The sequence below is a fragment of the Caretta caretta genome, chromosome 5 (assembly GCF_965140235.1).
Source record: "Caretta caretta isolate rCarCar2 chromosome 5, rCarCar1.hap1, whole genome shotgun sequence".
NCBI lineage: Eukaryota > Metazoa > Chordata > Testudines > Cheloniidae > Caretta > Caretta caretta.
The window spans coordinates 48,498,650-48,522,078 of NC_134210.1; the positions used below are offsets into that span (position 1 = coordinate 48,498,650).

The following is a 23,429-nucleotide window of genomic DNA, read 5'->3' on the forward strand; positions in this document are numbered from 1 at the left end:
CATTATACCAGATTTTTGTATTTATAAAATCACCCTGTAGAAAGTTGGAAGAGGTGAGAGGAGGCACAGCTGGAGGCTTCAGCAGCTGGGTGAAGGACAGTCTAGCTATTTACATATTCTGAAAGGATTGGTTCAGCAGTGCCTCTAAGGTGCACTATATGTGGATGCCCCAATACACTTATGCCAGTGTGTCTGGATACTCTCTCTAAATTGTTGCAAGCACAAATAATGATCAGAGGGTTTCCTCAGTTTAATAAGAACTAAATCTGAACATCCCTTGCCTTCAACCTGTTTGAGGTTGAAGGTAAGGGAAAAGTAGAGATCTAAACTGACCTAGTTGAACCAGTGCAGAGCCCTGTGTGGACACTCTAAATTCAATTTAAATATTTATTCTTATAGGTGATGCTGGTAGTTATACCTGTAGTCAAGGTTACCTAACACTTTTCATTAGAAGTATGAGTTCAGTTGCTTATAGCTTGGCCAAACTATAACAGTTTGGACTGAAATTTTCCATGCCAGGTGTCTGCCTGTCACAGGGTCTAGTTGCCGCTAAAGGCCCCTGGTTGCTCTCGGGATTCAGCTCTTTCCAGGTCTGATGCTCCCTGCTGCTGCACACCCTCTCTCTCTCTTCCTTCTCTCCCCCTTGCAACTCACAGTGCTCCTTCTTCATGACCTGGTCCTGGCTTTATAGAAGTGCTGCCTTTTCCCACACAAGTGAGCTTCCCCTGATTAGGGCTTTTCTCTCAGCCTTAATTCTCCCATTTTGTAGGCAAATAGGTTAATTGGCCTATCTGGCCTCCATTAACCCCTTTGGGGTGAACACCCCCATCATTGTACCTCAAACTGAATTTTTTTTGAAAGTTTCAGCAAAAAAAATTAACCATTTCTGAGAACACTAGTAGAAAAGTAAGCACTGGAAGCTCGTGTTCAGTTGCTTATCACTGTAATCCCTAGAAGTTTTTCAGAATCACTGTTTTCCAGGATATAGTCCCCCATTCTGTAGATATGGCCTGCATTCCTTCTTGCTAGATTTATGTAAAACACATTGTAATTGTATTGTAAACACATTTTGTTTGAATGGGACTAGTTTACCAAGTAATCTAGATTGCTCTACATCAGAGGTTCCCAAACTGTGGTATGTGACACATCTCTGGTGGGTATGCGGGAGAAATTATGTAATTGGGGGTTTGTTTATTTATTGCATTTTCATAATAGGCTAATCAGACGAAGCTTTAAAACTTTGTGGGAATTTGTTATATAAAGTACAGTAGTTAATTTACTTAAAGATGTACCAATGAGAATATTGATACACTGAAACATTGATGTACAGAGCCCTCACCTCCCATCACTGTAAAGCGTGGGTTCAGTTGCCCACCAACTCGATCATGGATGGAAGACTAAAGACAGGTAGTGTTAAGAACACTCAAAGTATCAGTGATGAGAAGGGTAGAGGTACTCAGGCAGCTGGTAGATCTGTAACGGGGTATGCAATAAGAAAATTTTGAGAACCTCTGCTCTATAAGATTTCCCTGTCTTCTTTATTACCGCTCTGCCAATCTTTATCATCCACCAGTTTTATCAACAGTGATTTATTTACTTTCATATTATTGATAAAAATGTTGAATAGTATTAGGCCTAGTACCAATCCCAATGGGACCCCACTAGGAACACCACCATTTGATTTCCCATTGAGGATTGGTTTTTGAAATCTGTCAGTTAGCTAGTTCTTGATCCATTAGTGTGTGCTTTATTAATAGTACTGTACAATAATTTTTTATCAGAATGGCATGCGTCACTAAGTCAGATACTTTACTAACTTCTAGATTACATCTGTGCAGTTACTTTATCAGATAAACTTGTAATCTTCTCAAAATTTGACACGCCCTATTTTCTGTAAAATAATGTTCACTGCCATTATTTATATTACTGTCTTTAATTCATTTCACTTGAATCGCTTATTCGCTTTTCCATTATTTTCCCCAGCATTGATGTCTGGCTAACTGGCCTGTAGTTAACCAAGTCATCCTGCTGGCCCTTTTTGAATACTGACCCAACATTAGCATTCATCCAGTCTTCTGGAATTGCCCCACTCTTCACAGATTTATTAAAAATGAACATCAGTGGGCCAGAGCTCTCCTCACCAACTCTTAGGTGTAAGCTATCTAGACCTGCTGGTTTAAAAATGGATGACTACCAAACAGTCTCTAAGGTGCCACAAGTACTCCTGTTCTTTTTGAGGATACAGACTGACACGGCTGCTACTTTGAAACCTACCAAACACTGCTGTCAATTACTCCATTAGCTCAAATTGGGAGTCTGAGCTGTGCACCTGAAGCTTCTAAGCCTGCTGATGACTTAAGAGGGTCAATACAAGTTACAGGGGGGAAAATGTTTTTTCAGTTTGCTTTTTGAAAAACAGGAAATTATATAGACTACATTTAAAAGGACTCCAAGATTGCTGAGTTAAGAAGTTAGGAAATGCGTGATTTTAAACCCATGCAGTGTTGTGCATATGCTTTATGATACAGTCTTCAGTTACATGATCACATAGATCTCTTTTTCAGGGTCTCTCTAATTCACTGCATAGCATCAGATTTGTGTAGTGAATGATGTCTGATGGATTCTTGCCTCATTTGTTGCAAAAATTAGAAAGTGTCGTTACTGAGACAATAAACTGCGGGAAGAGAATGGTCTTATAGTTAAGGCAGTTGAAGGCTACCCAAGAGAATTGGTTTCTATCCCTGGCTCTGCCACAGAGTTCTTGTGTGGTGCAAGTCACTTAAACCAAAATGTTCACAGTTTGGCTACTAATCGTGTTCCTCACTTTCTGGGTGCCTAGCATGAAAGACCTGGGGCTGGATTTGCAGAATTCCTGAGCATAGCTTCCTTCCATCTATTTCCCTTTTATTAATTTTTTTTGTTTGCTCTTCCCCATTTTTACCATTTTCGTTGCTTTTTTTTTTTCTTCGCTCTTTTCCCCATCTCCCTTCACCCCAGGTTTTCTTTTCTCTTTTTTGCCTTTTTGCTGTTTTTTCTTGATCATCTTTTAATACTTCAGTTTTTAGTCTGAAGTCAATAGTAGCATTTTACATAAAAACATTCTAGAGAAGATGGCTAGGATTCCTCCTCAGTTTGTTTTGCCAAACTCCTAGGGCTATATTTGGAAGTGAGGAGTTGCCTATTGCTTGTAGATAATTTATAATGCAGACTAAGAAAAATATCTCCTTTGGTGGACAAGCATCTGTATTGAGACAACTGATATGGTAAAACAAGTCTGCCAAGGCACCGTCAAAAGCAATTGAGGAAACCCAGGAAAGAAATAACGTGCTTTATTTAAGTAGAAGTGTTACCTATAAGTGCATGCTTTATTCTGGAGTATTATTGACCCACTTTAGGAAATACTTAACTGACAAATCATTATGTGCTGTGATGGAGGTCTGCAATGTGATTGTCTGAATACATTTACTGTTGTATTACTGAAAGCTGCTTTCCTGATCTGTTTTGCTGCTGTCACCAGTCCTAGACAAGCAAAGAAGAATCACATGAAGTTATTGATGATGTGCTTGTTGCCTTTCACATCTATCGTTATGAAAAAGACTTCTGAAAGGGATAATGGATTCCATGAAGAGATCTAGAAAACTGGAGATGGTGTTGCAGTATACTAACAATGTCAGTTTTGAGTGTAACTGCGAGGCTACTGTATGTGTGTGGAACTCTAATAAAATTGCATCTGGATGTTCAGCATTGTAATTAGACATTAGTGTGTTAATGCTGTATATTGATTGATGATACAACTTCCATGGGCAATTTGTTCATTTTTGAGCAGTGACTGTTAACTTATCCATCATGCGGACTGTGCCTGCTTACCTAATTTTATTTTTTCCCTACAATAGTTACTAAAACATAATTCTAATGCAAAATAATTGTCAACACCATCTGTAAATGTACACACTTCTGTGATTCATATTTTTAGTTGTGTGCAGCTTAGGCTGCTGAGCTTCCTCCTTATTGGTTGTAAATATAGATAAAATTAGATACTTGCTTTTTATGTAGCAGCTTTTCATTAGAATTATGAGTTACTAGGTCACTTGCTTGTATACCATTTTGAAGTCTGGAAAACTGTTGTAATGGAGCTGTCCAGTACAGTACAAGCAGAACTAATTGATTTGACAGTGTACTGCTGTAAAGGTATCTTTTTGCATTTCCTTCTAAATTAAAATATTTTTGTTTGTGGATAAAGGAGTTTTCTTTCATCTTGAGCTTTTATTCTGCAAATTTAATTAAATTGGCTCTAAAACATAATGGTAACTTTGACAGAAAAGTATAAGGGAAAGTCAGGAATGTTTTGCTTTCGATCAAAGCAAATTAAGACTTATTAAATGACTTTAATTGAATTGGGTTTATTATTCAGTGATGTTACCATCTTTAAATATATATTAGATTAAGCAACAAAACAATACTCAAATATTTAGTAACCTTGGCTGGATCTTCAAAACCACGGACGTTTGGAAGCAAAGCTGAAACTCTCCTTACACTTGTTATGCTTTATTCATCTGTAGACAATTTGGATCCAATTTTTGCATAGCCATATTTTGTCTGTGTGTCCTTGGATTCTAAAACAAAATTTGAAACCAACTGTCCCCTGTTTTTTAACTAAATTTCAGTAGTTCAAAGTGGATGGATGTTTTTGGCACCTTGTTTACTAGTAGCATTTAAAGATAGCTCAGTTTTGAAATCAGAGCCTTACAGAATTTACTGCCAGATAAAAAGAAACAAAATGGGCCACCATTTTCAAAATGACCCTAATATAATATTTTAAAAACACTTTTTGTTAGTAATTGTCTAATTCTAGATATGATAAATATAATATAATTAATTTACTTTATATATAATTTATATTTTCCTGGACATTGAAGCTGGTCTGCAACAGAACAATGCTATGTTGTTTAGGTTTACAGCATTTAAGGTGAAATTTTAAAAGCAAAATTGAATGAAGATGCTCCTACCCTATGTGAAGCAGCAGCAAAGGAGCTGGCCAACAAGGGAGCTTGAGTGGAGATCTATTGGAAGAGAAGGGGGACAAGCCCTTGTTCCTTAGGGGCAGTGAGTGAGTTCTTTTGTTTGTTTGATTGGTTGTAAACTGAAATCAAACCAGCAAGCAAAGTCTGGTAGGGGGCAGTGTGTTTTGACGGAAGAAGCTTTTGATCGCATCTGAACCTTGATTATGGGCTGGGACTTCCTTAGGCCGCAGGCTTATAAAGATAACCAGCCAGCAGCGCAGGAGCAGCACTAGCGCAGAAGCCACCATAGAGGGGGGAGTTGTGAGGCGTGTTTGAGGGAGGGTGTGCATGTGTGTGTTTAGAAGGGACGGCTATGACAGCTACAGAGACGCAAAGAATAAAATAGGTAATGAAGATGAGTGGATGTGGAAATAGCAGGAGGTATATTATTCTGGAGAGGGTACCTGAAAGGTGCTTCATTTGTACGAAGTGCCGCCTGATAGATCTGATGGAAGAGAAGATCCGATGTTTGGAGATGCAGCAAGAAACAATGGTTAAGTTTTAGAAGGGGATTTGAGCAAGTGATGGAGGAAAGGAAAGAGGCGGCTGAAGAAAAAATTCTAGACTTGCAGATGCATGCTGGACAGCGGTACTGTGAGGGTAGACTTCTGGATGAAGAAAGTGGCCTGTGGAGGCATGTGGCTTTTCCTCTGCCTTGCTCCAAGATGGGAGAGCAAGGAAGAAGAGAAGAGAGGCGAGTCCCACAAGAAGGAGGAAAGAGACAATGGAGATAGTCAGAGTTTGGAGCCCAGGAGGATAGAGGGTGACTCACAGGTTGCAAGGGAGAATAGAAGACAAGATGACTGCAGCCAGACAGAACAGAAAGGGAAAGCCCAGAGAATTGCACCCATATCATGAAGAGGCAGGTCTACATAAGTGTGGATTCCCTACTAAGAAGAACAGACAAGTTTCTTCACCAGAGTTGATCCAGAGAACAGAAGGGTTTGTTGTCTTCTGTGAGCCGAGATATGGGATGTGAACCTGAGACTATCACAGATCCTAATGGGAGTGGGAAATAATACACTGTTTGTCCTTCATGTGGGAACAAATTATACTGTTAGATTCTTACTGGGAGGCATCAACGAACACTATGCCAGGCTGGGGATGATGCTTAAAGAAATGGAGGCCCAGGTGATGTTCAGTGGGATTCTAGAGGAGGAGAATGAAGGCAAGACAAGATTATGATGCTCAACAGATGGCTCAGACAATGGTGCTATAATAGGATGTCTGACCACTAGGAGGCATTCATGGACAGAGGTCTGTTCATGTGAGTTGCACCTGAGTAGTGAGGATAATAGGCTTCTGGGATGGAAGCTGGCACAACTGATTAAAAGAGCTTTGAACTAGGAATTTTGGGGAGGATGTTGGGAGATGCTAGTGTAATTTTCACACCTGATTCTAATATTGAGTGGAAGGAAAATCAAGTAAAAGGATACAGCAATTGAGAAAGGAACAACAGAAGGTAGAGAAATGGACAACAAAAGGAAAGATATTGTTAATGCCACTGACCGTGACCGTCAGAAAGGCGATATTGGGAGTAAAATGACCGTACCTAATCAGGTGAGAAATCTGGATGAAGCCAAGCAGAAACAAAATGTGTGTGCATCAGTGCAAGAATCCTGGTAACAACAAGAATTTTGCTATAATCTGGGGACTTATCAGTTGGAAGTGACAAAGGAGGACCCAGACCTGTTTGTTGGTTGATCACAAAATGACTGAGCCCTCAGTGTGATGCAGTTGTGAAAAAAGGCTAATGCAATCCTATGCTGCATCAGGGGAGGTATTTCCAGTAGACACAGGGAAGTATTAGTGCCATTATACAAGGTACTGGTGAGACCTCATCTGGAATACTGTATGCAATTCTGGTCTCCCATGTTTAAGAAAGATGAATTCAAATTGGAATAGGTGCAGAGAAGGGCTACTAGAATGATCCAAAGAATGGAAAAATCTGCCTTATGAGAGGAGACTCAAAGAGCTTGGCTTGTTTAGCCTAACCAAAAGAAGGCTGAGGGGAGATATTAATGCTTTCTAAAATACATCAGAGGGAAAAATACCAGGGAGAGAGAGGAGTTTAAGTTAAGCACCAATGAGGGAACAAGAACAAATGAATATAAATTGTCCAAGTTTAGGCTTGAAATTAGATGAGATTTTCTAACCATCAGAGGAGGGAAGTTCTGGAACAGCCTTCAGAGGGAAGCAGTGTGAGGGAGGGGAACCTAACTGGCTTCAAGACTGAGATTGATAAATGTATGGAGGAGTTGGTATGATGGGTCTGTCTACAATGGCATGTTGCCCATAGGGGAATGGCAGTAGCTAAAATATCCAATGGCTGGAGACAGGCCACTAGATGGGGAGAGCACTGAGTTACTACAGAGAATTATTTCCTAGGGGTCTGGCTGGTGGGTCTTGCTGACATGCTCAGGGTCTAACTGATCTCCATATTTGGAGTCGGGAAGGAATTTTCCCCTGGGTCAGATTGGCAGAGACCCTGAGGTTTTTTCACCATCCTCTGCAGCACAGGTCATAGGTCATTGTCAGGTTTAAACTTGTTTAAATGGTGAATTCTCTGTAACTTAATGTCTTTAAACCATGATTTGAGGACTTCAGTAACTCAACCAGAGATTAAGGGTCTATTACAGGAGTGGGTGGGTGAAGTTCTGTGGCCTGCAATGTGCAGGAGGTCAGACTAGATGATCACAATGGTCCCTTCTGACTTTAAAGTCTATGAGATGGGGACAAGGGGGTGGGTGGGAGAATCTCTCAACTGAAATAACATTTTTCTTCTCTGATTTCATAACATACAGTGGTATATGGTTATAAGAAAACTTCAAGATGGCAAAGATTTCCACCAACATTTCTAGAGTCTGTTCATTTTCCATCACCTCGGATTCAAGCTTCTTGCCTTCATCTCCAAGGCCCTTCTCAATGCTGTCTCTATCTACTTGTTTCGAGGTTCTCTTGTCACATTAGACATTGTCTTTGACCACCTATTTGTCTGCTTCTCACTGTTTACTGTCATGCTACTCCTTATTCATGGAATGTTGCCCTTGAATTAGTACTTACAGCCACTATTATCTATCTTCAGTTCCCTTTTCAAAACCTGCTTCTGCAGTTACGCCTATGAGAAATCAGTGAACTAATGATAGGTCAAGACAAATCACTTTAAATTCAGATCCACCAAGTCAAGTTAAAGGGTAACGAATATGTAATCATGTGAACTTGTTACTATTACCCTTTTCCTCTCTTTCTTTTGTTTCCTGTCTATCATGTATCTCATCTCTTAAATAAGAATGTAATTCTTCAGTGCAGAAGTTGTATCTTCCCAGGTGTGTGGGTAGTGTACAGCACCTAGCAGAATATGGGATCTTGTACCTGAGTGAGATTTTTGGGCACTAACAAAAATCTGCAGACAAACCTTTTACTTTTTTTCCACTGACTCCTCCAGAATTACAGGGATAAATAATACCTTCATAAGAATGAAGTGGCAGTATTCAAACTGTTGGAAGGGTTGACTCTGAGGCTGCTTTCCTCTTCACAGTATGAAGCTATGTGTTAGTGCCTGCAAATAATCATAATTACTGTAGTTTCCTTGTGGAATATTATGTAAATTGGTTGTGTTAGGATTTAAATGTCCAAAAAATGGTGAATCTTTTTTCCTGACGACAAAATTATATTTGGTTTACCCCAGTTTGGATGTTGAAAAGCAGTGTTGTATTTCATATATTGCTCTGGCTGAATTTGTGCAGCCCCTCCAAATTTTTACAAATATTTTATATACCCAAAAATACTGTGCACTTTTGGGGAATAAGGTAACATGAGTGGGCTGTAAATTTTCCTTAATCATGATCTTGGGTAAACAGTGGTGTCAAACTAGAAAGTCAAAAAATTCCTTCCTTATCCTAGTTGCATGCTTTGTGCAATGTTTTGATTGTAAAAATAGTTTGTCACTTACCAGGAAGTAGCATGGGCTTAGTAACTATTCGGCCAGTTTTAGAGGAAATGTTGATTTTCCTTCATGGTTTCTTCATTATTAAAAGGCTTATTACATTTGTGTTTTAGACTGAATCTGGCTATGGATCGGAGTCAAGTTTACGGCGCCATGGCTCCATGGTGTCTCTGGTGTCTGGAGCAAGTGGATATTCTGCTACATCCACCTCATCATTCAAGGTTAGTGAGTGACATTTTATAAATATGATTCGTGAACAAAGGGGAGACACTTCTGAAAAAGAATGTACATGTAAAGAGACCCATGATTCTAATCTGTTCATCTGTAGCAATATAAAATGAAATATCAGTAAAGATACTTTGATTATCATTTTGAAGGTAAGTGTTGCTTAGTTCAATATGTGATAATAGAGGGGTGATACAGTAAGTGTCCATGTGTCTCCATGCTCTATTGTCAGTTTTTAAAAGGTATGTTTCTCCAATAGGAAGCAGTTAAATCTGTGGGAACACTTCACTTGTCTCTTCTGGAAGGACACTGAACAGCAGGACTCTAATTGAAGAGGACTGCAGTTCCCTTGATAGGAACAAATTTGGCTGAAATAAATTGGAAAGAAACGAACAAAAGAGGCATCTTACTATCATAAATGTTCACCATTTTAGCCTTGCTGGGCAGTAGTTTTTGATGAGGAAACAATACTTGGGAAGAGCATCACAGAAAGAAAAGGGATAGAAATTAATCTGTGTAGAGTATAGAGTGGGGCTGTCAATTAATTGCAGTTAACTCGAGTGATTAACTCAAAACAAATTAACTCGATTAAAAAAATGGTGATTAATTGCCATTTTAATCACGCTGTTAAACAATAATAGAATGCCAACTGAAATTTATAATTTATTTTTTGGATGTTTTTCTACATTTTTCAAATATTTTGATTTTGCAGCACAAAGTGAACAGTGCTCAGTTTATATTTTTTATTACAAATATTTTCATTAAAAATAAACAAGAAATATTTTTCAGTTCACCTCATACAAGAACTGTAGTGCAATCTCTTTATTGTGAAAGTGCAATTTACAAACGTAGAATTAATTTTTTTACGTAACTGCACTCAACAGTAAAACAATCTAAAATTTTAGAGCCCACAAGTCCACTCAGTCCTACTTCTTGTTCAGCCACTTGCTAAGACAAACAAGTTTGTTTGCATTTACAGGCGATAATGCTGCCTGCTTCTTGTTTACAATGCCACTTGAAAGTGAAAACAGGCATTCGCATGGCACTGTTGTAGCTGGCATTGCAAGGTCTTTATGTGCCAAGTATGTTAAATGCTTGTATGCCCTTGAATGCTTCAACCACCATTCCAGAGGGCATGTTTCTATGCTGTTGACGGGTTCTGCTCGATAATGATCCAAAGCAGTGCAGACTGATGCACATTCATTTTCATCATCTGAGTCAGATGCCACCAACAGAAGGTTGATTTTCTTTTTGGGGGTTCAGTTTCTGTAGTTTCTGCATTGGAGTGTTGCTCTTTTAAGACTTCTGACAGCATGCTCCACACCTCGTCCCTCTCAGATTTTGGAATGCACTTCAGATTCTTAAACGTTTTGGGTCACGTGCTATAGCTACCTTTAGAAATCTCATATTGGTGCCTTCGCATTTTGTCAAATCTGCAATGCAAGTGTTCTTAAATTGAACAACATATGCTGGGTTGTTATCAGAGACTGTCATAACACTAAATATATGGCAGAATGCGGGTAGAAGCTTGGAGCAGGAGACATACAATTCTCCCCCAAGGAATTCAGTAACAAATTTAATTAAAACATTTTTTTTGCAACTAGCATCATCAGCGTGGAAGCATGTCCTCTGGAATGGTGGTCGAAGCATGATGAGACATATGAATGTTTAGCATACCTGGCACATAAACACTTGGCAATGCTGGCTACAACAGTACCATGCAAACAAGTGTTCTCACTTTCAGGTGACATTGTAAATAAGAAGTGGGTACCATTATCACCTGTAAATGCAAACAAACTTGTTTGTCTTAGCAAGTGGCTGAACAAGAAGTAGGACTGAGTGGACTTGTGGGCTCTAAAGTATTACATTGTTGAGTGTAGTTATGTAAACAAACGAATTATACATTTGTAAGTTGCACTTTCACGATAGAGATTGCACTACAGTACTTGAATTGAGATGAACTGAAAAATACTATCTTTTGTTTTTTTACAGTATACTATTTTTATTATAAATATTTGCAAAGTGAGCACTGTACACTTTGTATTCTGTGTTGTAATTGAAATCAATATATTTGAAAATGTAGAAAACATCCACAAATATTTAAATAAATGGCATTTTCTTACTGTTTAACAATGTGATTAAAACTGCGATTTATTGTGATTAATGTTTTTTAATTGTTTGAAAGCCCTAGTATAGAGTGAAGAACTCTTATGCTGAAACTAGCAGTGTTTTTGATCAAGTATTTAATTAGGTTACGGTTGAGCTGATAGCAGCTGAGATTTCAGTTTAACAGACGGCTTAAACACTTATTTTGTTAAAATCTTCTAAATAGCAGTAAACAGAACACAGATATAAACTTTGAAGATCATTTGAGGAGTTCATGATGGCTTGATGAAAAATGGTTAATACAGAGAAAATAAGAATTCAAAAATAACCACTCGTTGAAACTTATCTCTCCTTTTTTGGAACCCTTCTGTGAGAAATCGGAAATACTCCAGACTTTGCTTCACATGTACCAATTACTCCAATATCCGTTTTATACATGGAAAGTTTGCTGGTATAACAGTTTACCTGTTTAAACATTATTAAAGCATGCCAGGAGTAACCAATCATATTTAGCAGTGACGTTGTCACTGAAGGGCATCTGCATTGTTTCCAGAGATTTTCCCACAAGATGCCCTATAACTTAGAGGAAAGTGCACTGGAGTGGGAGCGAGGAAACCTTAACTGCCTAGTGCAAAGGTTCTCAATCTTTGTCTTTTTGAGGTTCCCCCTCCCCCCCGTGCTATAAAAACTCCACGGCCCACCTGTGCCACAACAACTGTTTTTCTCCATATAAAAGCCAGGGTTAGGAAGCAGGGCAATTGCCTGGGGCCCCATGCCACAGGAGGCACCGGGAACCTAAGTTGCTCAGGCTTCGGCTTTAGTCCCGGGTGTTGAGGTTCAGGGCCATGGGCTGCAGTCCTGCACGGCAGGGCTTCAGCTTTCTGCCCTGGGCCCTAGCAAGTGTAACTCTGGCCATGCTTGGCAGACCTCCTAAAACCAGCTCGTGGTCCCACAGGGGGTCCTAGACCCCTGATTGAGAACCACTGGCCTAGTGTAAAGAAAAGGAGTACTTGTGGCACCTTAGCGACTAACCAATTTATTTGAGCATATGCTTTTGTGAGCTACAGCTCACTTCATCGGATGCATTCAGTGGAAAATACAGTGGGGAGATTTATATACACAGAGAACATGAAACAATGGGTGTTACCGTACACACTGTAAGGAGAGTGATCAGGTAAGGTGAGCTATTACCAGCAGGAGTGATGACCTAGAATCCTATTTTCGACACCTCCAACTCAAGGAGTATTTCCAACACACCTCTGAACAACATACCAACCCACAGAGAACTTCCTACGAAGACTACAAAAAGGAGGATTCTGGGTGGACTCCTCCTGAAGATCGAAACAACAGACTGGACTTCTACATAGAGTGCTTCTGCCGATGTGCACGGGCTGAAATTGTGGAAAAGCAGCATCACTTGTCCCATAACTTCAGCCGTGCAGAACACAGTGCCATCCACAGCCTCAGAAACAACTCACATAATCAAAAAGGCTAACAAAGGAGGTGCTGTCGTTGTCATGAATAGGTCGGAATATGAACAAAAGGCTGCTAGGCAGCTCTCCAACACCACTTTCTACAAGCCATTACCCTCTGATCCCACTGAGGGTTACCAAAAGAAACTACACCATCTGCTCAAGAAACTCCCTGACAAAGCACAAGAACAAATCCGCACAGACACACCCCCTATCTGCTACCCAAGATCCATAAACCTGGATATCCTGGATGCCCCATCATCTCAGGCATTGGCACCCTGACAGCAGGATTGTCTGGCTATGTAGACTCTCTCCTCAGGCCCTATGCTACCAGCACTCCCAGCTATGTTCGAGACACTACTGACTTCTTGAGGAAACTACAATCCATCGGTGATCTTCCTGAAAACACCATCCTGGCCACTATGGATGTAGAAGCCCTTTACGCCAACATTCCACACAAAGATGGACTACAAGCCGTCAGGAACACTATGCCCGATAATGTCACGGCAAACCTGGTGGCTGAACTTTGTGACTTTGTCCTCACCCATAACTATTTTACATTTGGGGACAATGTATACCTTCAAATCAGCGGCACTGCTATGTGTACCCACATGGCCCCACAATATGCCAACATTTTTATGGCTGACTTAGAACAACGCTTCCTCAGCTCTCGTCCCCTAATGCCCCTACTCTACTTACGCTACATTGATGACATCTTCATCATCTGGACCCGTAGAAAAGAAGCTCTTGAGGAATCCCACCATGATTTCAACAATTTCCATCCCACCATCAACCTCAGCCTGGACCAGTCCACACAAGAGATCCACTTCCTGAACACTACAGTGCAAATAAGCGATGGTCACATAAATACCACCCTATAACAGAAACCTACTGACCGCTATTCCTACCTACATGTCTCCAGCTTTCATCCAGACCACACCACACGATCCATTGTCTACAGCCAAGCTCTACGATACAACCACATTTGCTCCAACCCCTCAGACAGAGACAAACACCTACAAGATCTCTATCAAGCGTTCTTACAACTACAGTACCCCCTGCTGAAGTGAAGAAACAGATTGACAGAGCCAGAAGAGTACCCAGAAGTTACCTACTACAGGACAGGCCCAACAAAGAAAATAACAGAATGCCAACTAAACGCCAATGCATCATCAAGGATCTACAACCTATCCTGAAGGACGACCCATCACTCTCGCAGATCTTGGGAGACAGGCCAGTCCTTGCTTACAGACAGCCCCCCAACCTGAAGCAAATACTCACCAGCAACCACACACCACACAACAGAACCACTAGCCCAGGAACCTATCCTTGCAACAAAGCCTGTTGCCAACTGTGTCCACATATCTATTTAGGGGACACCATCATAGGGCCTAATCACATCAGCCACACTATCAGAGGCTCGTTCACCTGCACATCTACCAATGTAATATATGCCATCATGTGCCAGCAACGCCCCTCTGCCATGTACATTGGCCAAACTAGACCGTCTCTATGTAAAAAAATAAATGGGCACAAATCAGACGTCAAGAATTATAGCATTCAAAAACCATTTGGAAAACACTTCAATCTCTCTGGTCGCTCGATTACAGACCTAAAAGTGGCAATTCTTCAACAAAAAAACCTTCAAAACCAGATTCCAACGAGAGACTGCTGAATTGGAATTAATTTGCAAACTGGATACAATTAACTTAGGCTTGAATAGAGACTGGGAATGTATGGGTCATTACACAAAATAAAACTATTTCCCCATGTTTATTCCCCCCCCCCCCCCACTGTTCCTCAGACGTTCTTGTCAACTGCTGGAAATGGCCCACCTTGATTATCACTACAAAAGGTCCCCCGTTCTCCCCCCCTCCCCGTTCCCCCCGCCCCCCCCCACGCTCTCCTGCTGGTAATAGCTCACCTTACCTGATCACTCTCCTTACAGTGTGTATTGTAACACCCATTGTTTCATGTTCTCTGTGTATATAAATCTCCCCACTGTATTTTCCACTGAATGCATCCGATGAAGTGAGCTGTAACTCACGAAAGCTTATGCTCAAATAAATTTTAGTCTCTAAGGTGCCACAAGTACTCCTTTTCTTTTTGCAAATACAGACTAACACGGCTGCTACTCTGAAAACTGGCCTAGTGTGTATAGTTCATGCACATCATAGCCTTTATTGTGGAACGCCTCACGTATTATAATTCAACTAACATTTTAATTCTCTTGAAACAGTGTAATATCTTATAGTACTGTTCATTTCTGAATTTCTGTATCTCAGAGCTATAAAAATGTCCAGCATTTGAAAGTAAGAACCTGTTTTACCCAAGGTATAGGAGGCAATAGTCTCTCAATTTGGGACTCCGCAAGGTAGAGTGAACAAAAATATTAGAAAATATACTACCGGGAATGGAGGTTGTTCATAACTCTGAAATAGTCGTAGCTCTGAACAAAACATTATGGTTCTTCTTTCAAAAGTTTACAACTAACCATTGACTTACTACAGCTTGGAAACTTTACTATGCAGATGAAAAATGCCGTTTTCCCTTTATTTTTTTAATAGTTTACATTTAACAGTACTGTACCGTATTTGCTCTTTCTTTCCGTTTCTGCTGCTGCCTGATTGCATAATTCTGATTCCAAATGAGATGTGTAGTTGACTGGTCCGTTCATAACTGAGGTTCTACTGTAAGTGCATTAGGTCTAACACCTATGACACAGTAACATGGTGCTATAAAATGCAGTAATTACTTTTAACATTTATGGAATGTTATTGGAAGTGTTTATAGGTAGCAATGAGTGCTTGAAATACAACTCTTACACTATTTTTATTTTGTATATTTATTACTATATTTTTCCATTATAAACTGTAGTGTTATTTGAGGCTTTTCTTCCATATTTCCAGAAAGGTCATAGCTTGCGTGAGAAGCTTGCTGAAATGGAAACCTTCAGAGATATCCTCTGTAGACAGGTTGATACTTTACAGAAATATTTTGATGCCTGTGCAGATGCAGTCTCCAAGGATGAACTTCAGAGGGATAAAGGTAAATAAACTAAATAAAATTACTTACTGTATTGTCCTCACTACAGAAAGCTACCATGTTGTGGAATCCACTTTCAAAATAGTGGCATCCATAACAATTAAAATAGTGCAGACAGGATCAAACACTATCTAGGTATTTTAATGTATTGTTCACCATAGTGTGTAGTCAGCCAGACCAAATTATATGAGAGAGCATTGTTAACAATGTCTTTTTTTAAAGGGTGGATTTTGACCTCGCTGCCCATAACCCCACAGCTTTTAAACATATCTTGAACTGGTAGGTTTCAACATCACTGAAGTGTTAAGATATCATCTGAGCCTGTTGCGTTGAACTGTTGGTAGTTCACTTTAAAAAGATTAGCTTAAACCTACAAAAGATGGCAGTCACGTTTATATTTGATATTGCATCCTTCACCTTTGTTGTGACAAATTGAAATGATACTTGGAATAATGGATTATTTCTCAAATCTGAGCTGCTATTCTTAGTTGGTTGGTTTAACTAAGGCAATTTGTCTTAAACCCATAAAGGCCAAGAAGTTAACAAATCACTCAAAAGAAAACTACCTTCTCACTTCAGCATTCGGAAGGTTCACAAAGTATGGTAGCAGGTTTCAGAGTGGTAGCCATGTTAGTCTGTATCAGCAAAAACAACGAGGGGTCCTTGTGGCACCATAGAGACTGACAAATTTATTTGGGCATAAGCTTTCATGGGCTAGAACCCACTTCATCAGATGCATGGAGGCCTTTCTCATTAAATTTCCAGAAAGTATGTTTGTGTAATTTTAGTTTAAATTTGAAATATGAGCCTTCTGGTGGCAGAAATTCTGCTGAAAAGTGATAACATTTGTAAAATCAGCAATATTGAAATTCCAGTATATATTTTGAGTTTCATGCTTTAATATTAGCTTTTTGTCAGAAGACAAACTGTTTGCCGTATTAAATAAAATGTGATAATGTTTGTGTGGTTAAAATTCTTGGTCAAAATTCAGTAGTAAAGCAATGGTGAGGTTCTGTCCGATGAGGAGAGGGCATGGTCAAAGTTGCTCCCATGGTAGAGACTTCTGAGATCTATTGACTCAGGCTCCAGTTCAGCAAAACACACCCAGAGGGCACGCCGAGCACAATTAAGGATGCTCTGATATCCCAAATAAGCAAACCATTTTAGCACATGCACTTAAGCACATGCTTAAGTGCCCTGCTTAATTGGGGTTTCAGTACATCCTTGATTGTGCTAGGAGTGCCCTCTTCTGAAACGCCCTCTAGTTTTATGGCGGTGCTGACTGTCTTTAGTCCCTAGCAAAGTGGGGCAAGGTTGTGGACAGTGTGTACGTGTGTAACCCTCCATTTAGCAGACTTTCTGCTGATGGGGACTCCAGCAAGATCTGTCTGGCTGGTGAGTCTTGCCCACATGCTCAGGATTTAGCTGATCGCCATATTTGGGGTCGGGAAGGAATTTTCCTCCAGGGCAGATTGGCAAAAGCCCTGGGGGTTTTTCGCCTTCCTCTGCAGCGTGGGGCATGGATCACTTCCTGTAGGATTCTCTGCGCCTTGAAGTCTTTAAACCATGATTTGAGGACTTCAGTAGCTCACACATAGGTCAGGGGTTTGTTACAGGATTTGGTGGGTGAGATTCTGTGGCCTGCATTGTACAGGAGGTCAGACTAAATGATCATAATGGTCCCTTCTGACCTTAGTCTGAGTCTATGCTGGACCTTGGAACAATTCTAGTACCTTGTTGCTTATTTAGTACAGTAGAATCTCAGAGTTAAATACCTGAGGAATGAAGGTTGTTCATAAAATGCTGAACAAAACGTTATGGTGGTTCTTTTAAAAGTTTGCAAGTGAACATTGACTTAAGACAGCTTTGAGACTTTACTATGCAGAAGAAAAATGTTGCTTTTAATATCTTAATTTAAATGAAACAAGCACAGAAACAGTTGCCTTGCCAAATCTTTTTTTAAAACTTTTCCTTTATAGTTTTAGTAATTTATGTTTAACTCAGTACTGTGCTGTATAGTATTTGGGTTTATTTGTTTTGGGGTTTTTTGTTTTTGTCTCTGCTGCCTGATTGTGTACTTCCGATTCCAAAAGAGATGTGTGGTTGGCCAGTCAGTTCGTAACTCTGGTGTTCATAACTCTGAGGCTCTATTGTAATAGAGAAAGAAGGAAAACAATTCAGTATTTTACACTGGACTCCAATATTACAGTTCTGTCACTGTTAAGCAAATTATGGCCACAGGCAACAAGAGTCTAAACGTTTCCTATGCAAAATTAAAGTAACTTTAGAAGTATTTATTAATACTTGGAAATATGGAAATACTGGTCAACCATCCAAATGCTACAGTAATACTTTCCTGCTCAATAAGAATTTGAAAAGAACCCTTTTCTGTCATGTGCTTCTTAGTTGGACATGCAAATAATCTCTCTCTCTCAAATTTAGTGGTTGAAGATGATGAAGATGATTTTCCTACAATGCGTTCTGATGCAGATTTCTTGCATAATAGTAATGGCAGTAAGGAAAAATGTAAGTACTTCTAAATTTGCATTAACTCAAGTTTTCTCCAGATATAGGTTATTCCAATTATTCCTATCTTATAGAAAGTATAGTGACAAGCCTGGTATATAAATCTAGAACAGTGGTTCTCAATCTGTGGGCCACTTGCGGCCCAGTTGCTGCAGATGATGCGACATCCTCAGAGCCATACAAGTAATATACATATTGTGTTGATGTGGCCCACGATGGTAAATAGGTTGAGAACCACTGATGTAGATAGTTATAATGTGTTGATTTGCAAAGCAAACAAAACAGCTTAATGATGTGTATAGGAATGGTAGCTGTTCATACCTCACTGATTAAACCATTTTAAATCTATAACTTCACTAGTCAATTACAGTGTCAAGGCTCTCTAAGTCACATTTCAGTATTCTGCTAACATTCACCAACTACTTTTGTGATTGTCACTTTGGAATATTGAATACTAAAGGCTGCACGTAAATGTTAATGTTGTGAGCCTGGCAGCTTCAAATTTCCTGTTGTGCCTAACTCCAGGTCTACACTGTGAACTCTTGCTGGCAATACGATGTTGGTTGGAGTATGATCAGGTGTGATTTATGACTGAAATAGCTGTGCCAGCAAAACCCCTAATGTGCATGCAGCTTAGGGGAAAACTGTGCTTTTGCCAGTATAGCTTATTTCACTTGGGAGGAGGGAGGGAGTGGGGGAGACCACTGGAATAAGCTATGTCAGACGGAGTGCAGTTTGCCCATATAAGATGCATTCATACTAGGGGTGATATGCTGGTAGAATAATGAAGGTAGAATTTTGATCGTAGATGCCCTTTATTTTAATATTTTGTTATGAGACTATAAAGCTGTATGAAGTTGTGCTTGGAAGCTCATGTATAGTGGCAAATACGTTTATTATCTGAAATAATTGTCACTGAACACTATCTATTTATTAAAAGGTCGATTGATTGAATACAATAATCTAATCAAGGAGGTGTGCTAGGATTTAACTATTCTGTTTTTACTAAAGAAAGTAGTTTTCTTTCCATCTCACTTCTATCAGTAGAAACTATCATCATGGAATTAACATTCATCAGCTATATTTTTAGGCCCTGCCTGCACTTACGTGTTTGCTAGTGTCCATATTCAGGGAGAATTATTCGGACAACACCCACACCCCAAGTGAAGACACAGCTTATACAAGCAAGAGTTCTTTTGCTATTATAGTTTAAAACTGTTCCCTGAATAGAATAATCTGCCTTTATGCTAGGGCTTTTACCGACATAGCCATGTTGGTAAGGGTTTGCTTCTCCCCATCCACATTCAAAACTGACAGTTATGCTGGCAAAACTTTTAAGTGTAAATAGACTAAGCCTACTATCCCCCTCATCCTATACAGAAAACCCTTGCTGTTGAGGCCGATGAGAGATATTTAGGGTGGATCCCACAATATTGGAAAAAGCCTTTTCCAATGCCACTTGAATGCAGAGGAGTCATTCGCAATGGGACAAGTGGGGCAGTTACCCGCTTTACCACCCGTTTTGTCCCCCCTGACTTTTGGGAGGTCTGTATGCTCCATTGTCTTCCTTTTTTGTCCTCCCTTTCTCCAACTTTGCAGGATATAATATAACATATATGTTATATATGTTGATGCAACTTTGCCTCCACAGAATTTTTCTGATATGGTTCCATTGCTTGCAAGCTGATGTTTTTTACATGAAAGTATAAGCTGTAATGTTAGCTATTAAAACTAAACTCGGGGAGATACAAACTCTAACTAATTTCACTGCATAATATGTTTTAAAAGGATGAGGTGGAATTGTCAGTAATTCTGTTTCTTTGTATCTGCATTTCAGGGAGATATTTGCTATATAAACTAGATTGTGACGTATGGGACAGCCCATTATGAAATCCACCCCACATTTTGTTTGTGTTTTAATGTGTGCATCTGGTCATCATGGGACTGAAAAATGTAGAAATTATTGTGTCTCTGCATTTCTCGTTTTTATGTTGATATCACTTGAAAATCATGTTCCTTTATAAAAGTTTGCCAAAATAGCCAATTTTAACTCTTCAAGAACAGTTGTAATCGATAGGTCTCAAAGTGTAATTGTAAGTGGGGAATCACTGACCAGTTGTGTTTCTAGTGGAGTCCCACAGAGATCGGTTCTTGACCTTACGTTATTTAACATTTTTATCAAAGACCCGGGAAAAAATAAAATCATCACTGATAAAGTTTGCAGATGGCACAAAAATTGAGGGAGTAATAAATAATGAACAGGACAGAGCAATGATAAAGAGCAATCTGGATCGCTTCTTAAGATGGGCACAATCTTAACAATGTGTTTTAATATGGCTAAATGTAAGTGTCTACATCTAGGAACAAAGAATGTAAGCCATAATTAGGTATCCTAGGAAGTAGTGATTCTGGAAAAGATTTGGGGGGTGGAGGTCGATAATCAGCTGAACGTGAGCTCCCAGTGTGACACTCTGGCGAAAGGACTTAATGCGATCCTTAGGTACATAAACAGGGGAATCTTGAGTAGGAGTAGAGAGGTTATTTTACCCCTTTATTTAGCACTGGTGTGACCGCTGCTGGAATAGTGTGTCCAGTTCTGGCATCCACAGTTCGAAAGGATGTTGATAAATTGGAGAGTATTCCGAGAAGATCCATGAGAATGATTAAAAAATTAGAAAACATGGCTCTCGGTAAACTCAGATCTTAATCTGTTTAGCTTAACAAAGAGAAGGTTAACGGGTGACTTGATTATAGTCTGTAACTACATGGGGAACAAATATTTAATAGTGGGCTCTATCCTCTAACAGAGAAAGGCATAACATGATACAATGGCTAGAAGTCAAAGCTAGACAAATTCGGACTGGAAATAAGGCATACATTTTTTTAAGTGCTGTAATTAGCCTTCAGGACAATTTACCAATGGTCTTAGTGGTTTATCCATCACTAGCATTTTTTTAAATCAAGATTGAGTGTTTTTCTAAAAGATATGGTCTAGGAATTATTTGGGGGAAGTTCTGTCTCCTGTGTTATACAGGAGCTCAGACTGAATTATCACAGTGGTCCCTTCTGGCCTTGGAAGGTATGAATCTATAAAATTACATGTAGTATATTATTGGTACCTGATATATTGGCTGTAGTTTAGGTCACAAAGCAGTTACTGCTATAACCCTTTGCTTTTGTATGCTCGTAACTTTCAAGATGGTCACCTTGTGTGGCTGAAATTTTCCATGCTTGGACACTGCCCAAAGATGAGGTAGTCTGAGTGAAAATTATTCATCTGCATCTTAATGGCAAGTGGGGAGAGTACTTTTTCCCATTGTGTATTTAAAAACAAAAATGATGAGCTTTATTAGTGTATCGTATTGACACTTAGAGGCCTTAACAGAGATTAGGGCCTCTTTGTGATAGGTGGTGCACAGACTCCTAAGAGACTATCCCTGCTCTGAAGAGCTTATTTAATTAGATAGGTAAAGGGTGGGAAAGAGGAAGTATTATCCCCTTTTAACAGATTGGGAGCTATAGCACAGAAAGATTAAGTGACTTGCCTAGGAGCACACAAGGGGTCTGTGGAAGAACCATGAAAGTAACCCAGAGTTCCTGAGTCTCAGTCCCATGCCTTAACCACAATTTCTCTAATCACAATTTTTAATGGGGCTCCAGTAAAACAGCTGAAGATTGAAAATTAAGATGGATGTGGTCCTTATTGTGGACTAGTACCTTCATTTGATATTAGGGACAGTATTAAAATATGAAATGGAAGAATCATTTTTGAGCAAGTTAATATCTAAGAGTCTAATGAGGCCTCCACCCTCTGTCTGATATTACTACAAACATTTTTCCTTCCTGACCTAATCAGGCATCTTTGGCAGAGACAAGCAGTTGGAATAGTTTTCATCAGGGAGACTGCAAGTGCTAATTAAAAACAGACCCAATCTCTTCCCACCACTGTTCAGACCTTGACATAAAGAGCAGGAGAAGTTGTAGATTATCATGATTTTGAGTCTTTGCAGAATTTGCTGCATTCCTATTATGATTTTATATTGTTGATATGGCCTAAAAATCAGGAAGTCCATAATAGTCAGACTCAGTTTTTCTAGGAAACAAGGCAGTAGGGCCTCCTCCCTTAATCCGTCTTTTTCAATACTTCCTATCAATCTCTGAATTCATTTCTAAATTGCTATTGATTTCCAATGCTTTCAGTGAACCCAATGCACCATTTCCTTGCTTCCTCACACAACTCTTACAGTCTTGACCTCCTTTACATTCTTTCACCAGTATTCTCCATCGGTGGCGGAAGAGAATGAGGGAGGTTCTGGCTTTTGCTCAGAGCTTATCTACACCATATGGTAAAGTGCCCTAGGGTGTTTTGATTTCTAAAGTGCATAAAAGTGGTGTGCATTAACTTGTCCATGTAGACCCTGCTGGTGTGCACGAAATGTTCCCTAGTGCACTTTAATTGTAACAGCACTATGTTATAGTGCACTAGGGAACATTTAGTGTGCTTTAACATAATACTGTTACGTTAAAGCACACTAGGGAACATTTAGTACGCACCTGCCGGGTTTACAAAAGTCAATTAGTGCACAATACATTTGTGGGCTTTAGAAATCACAACCCCATAGTGTGCATTACCCCACCGTGTAGACAAAGCCTCACTGTCCCTGTGGAACAATATTTTCTCCTTCCACAACTTTCTTTTCCTGTCTCTCCTACAAATTAAATGATATTTCTCTATATTATTCAACATGGAGTATGTTTTGTTATCTGTATGAGAATACAATTTATTTTCACATCACAATGTGTGTAGATTAGGGTATTTGAAGCCTTTGATTTATACTTAATGATTGGAAGACTTGAAGCGATATATAATCCTTAACCCTCCCTTCAAAAAGCTTTTTCATGTTGTTAAAGGAGGGAATCCTAAGTATCTCTAGAGCATTAGACCACGCATTGAGACCATGTGACACCCTCCTTCCATTCTCCCTGACTGTAGGTGTTTGCAGTCTTTTACCATTAGAGAACAGTGATTACATCTAGATAATTTTTTAC

General features: G+C 39.5%; 1 protein-coding gene across 2 annotated transcripts in view; it reads left to right on the forward strand.

The window, feature by feature from the left end:
* CERT1 (ceramide transporter 1) overlaps positions 1-23,429 on the forward strand; it is a 159,175-nt gene that overhangs the window by 88,007 nt on the left and 47,739 nt on the right. For both annotated transcript variants that reach the window (XM_048851577.2, XM_048851580.2), the window contains exons 4-6: positions 9,120-9,227; positions 15,719-15,857; positions 18,297-18,380. In XM_048851577.2, coding sequence (XP_048707534.1) covers positions 9,120-9,227; positions 15,719-15,857; positions 18,297-18,380 — 331 coding nt within the window. The remainder of the gene's footprint in view (positions 1-9,119; positions 9,228-15,718; positions 15,858-18,296; positions 18,381-23,429) is intronic.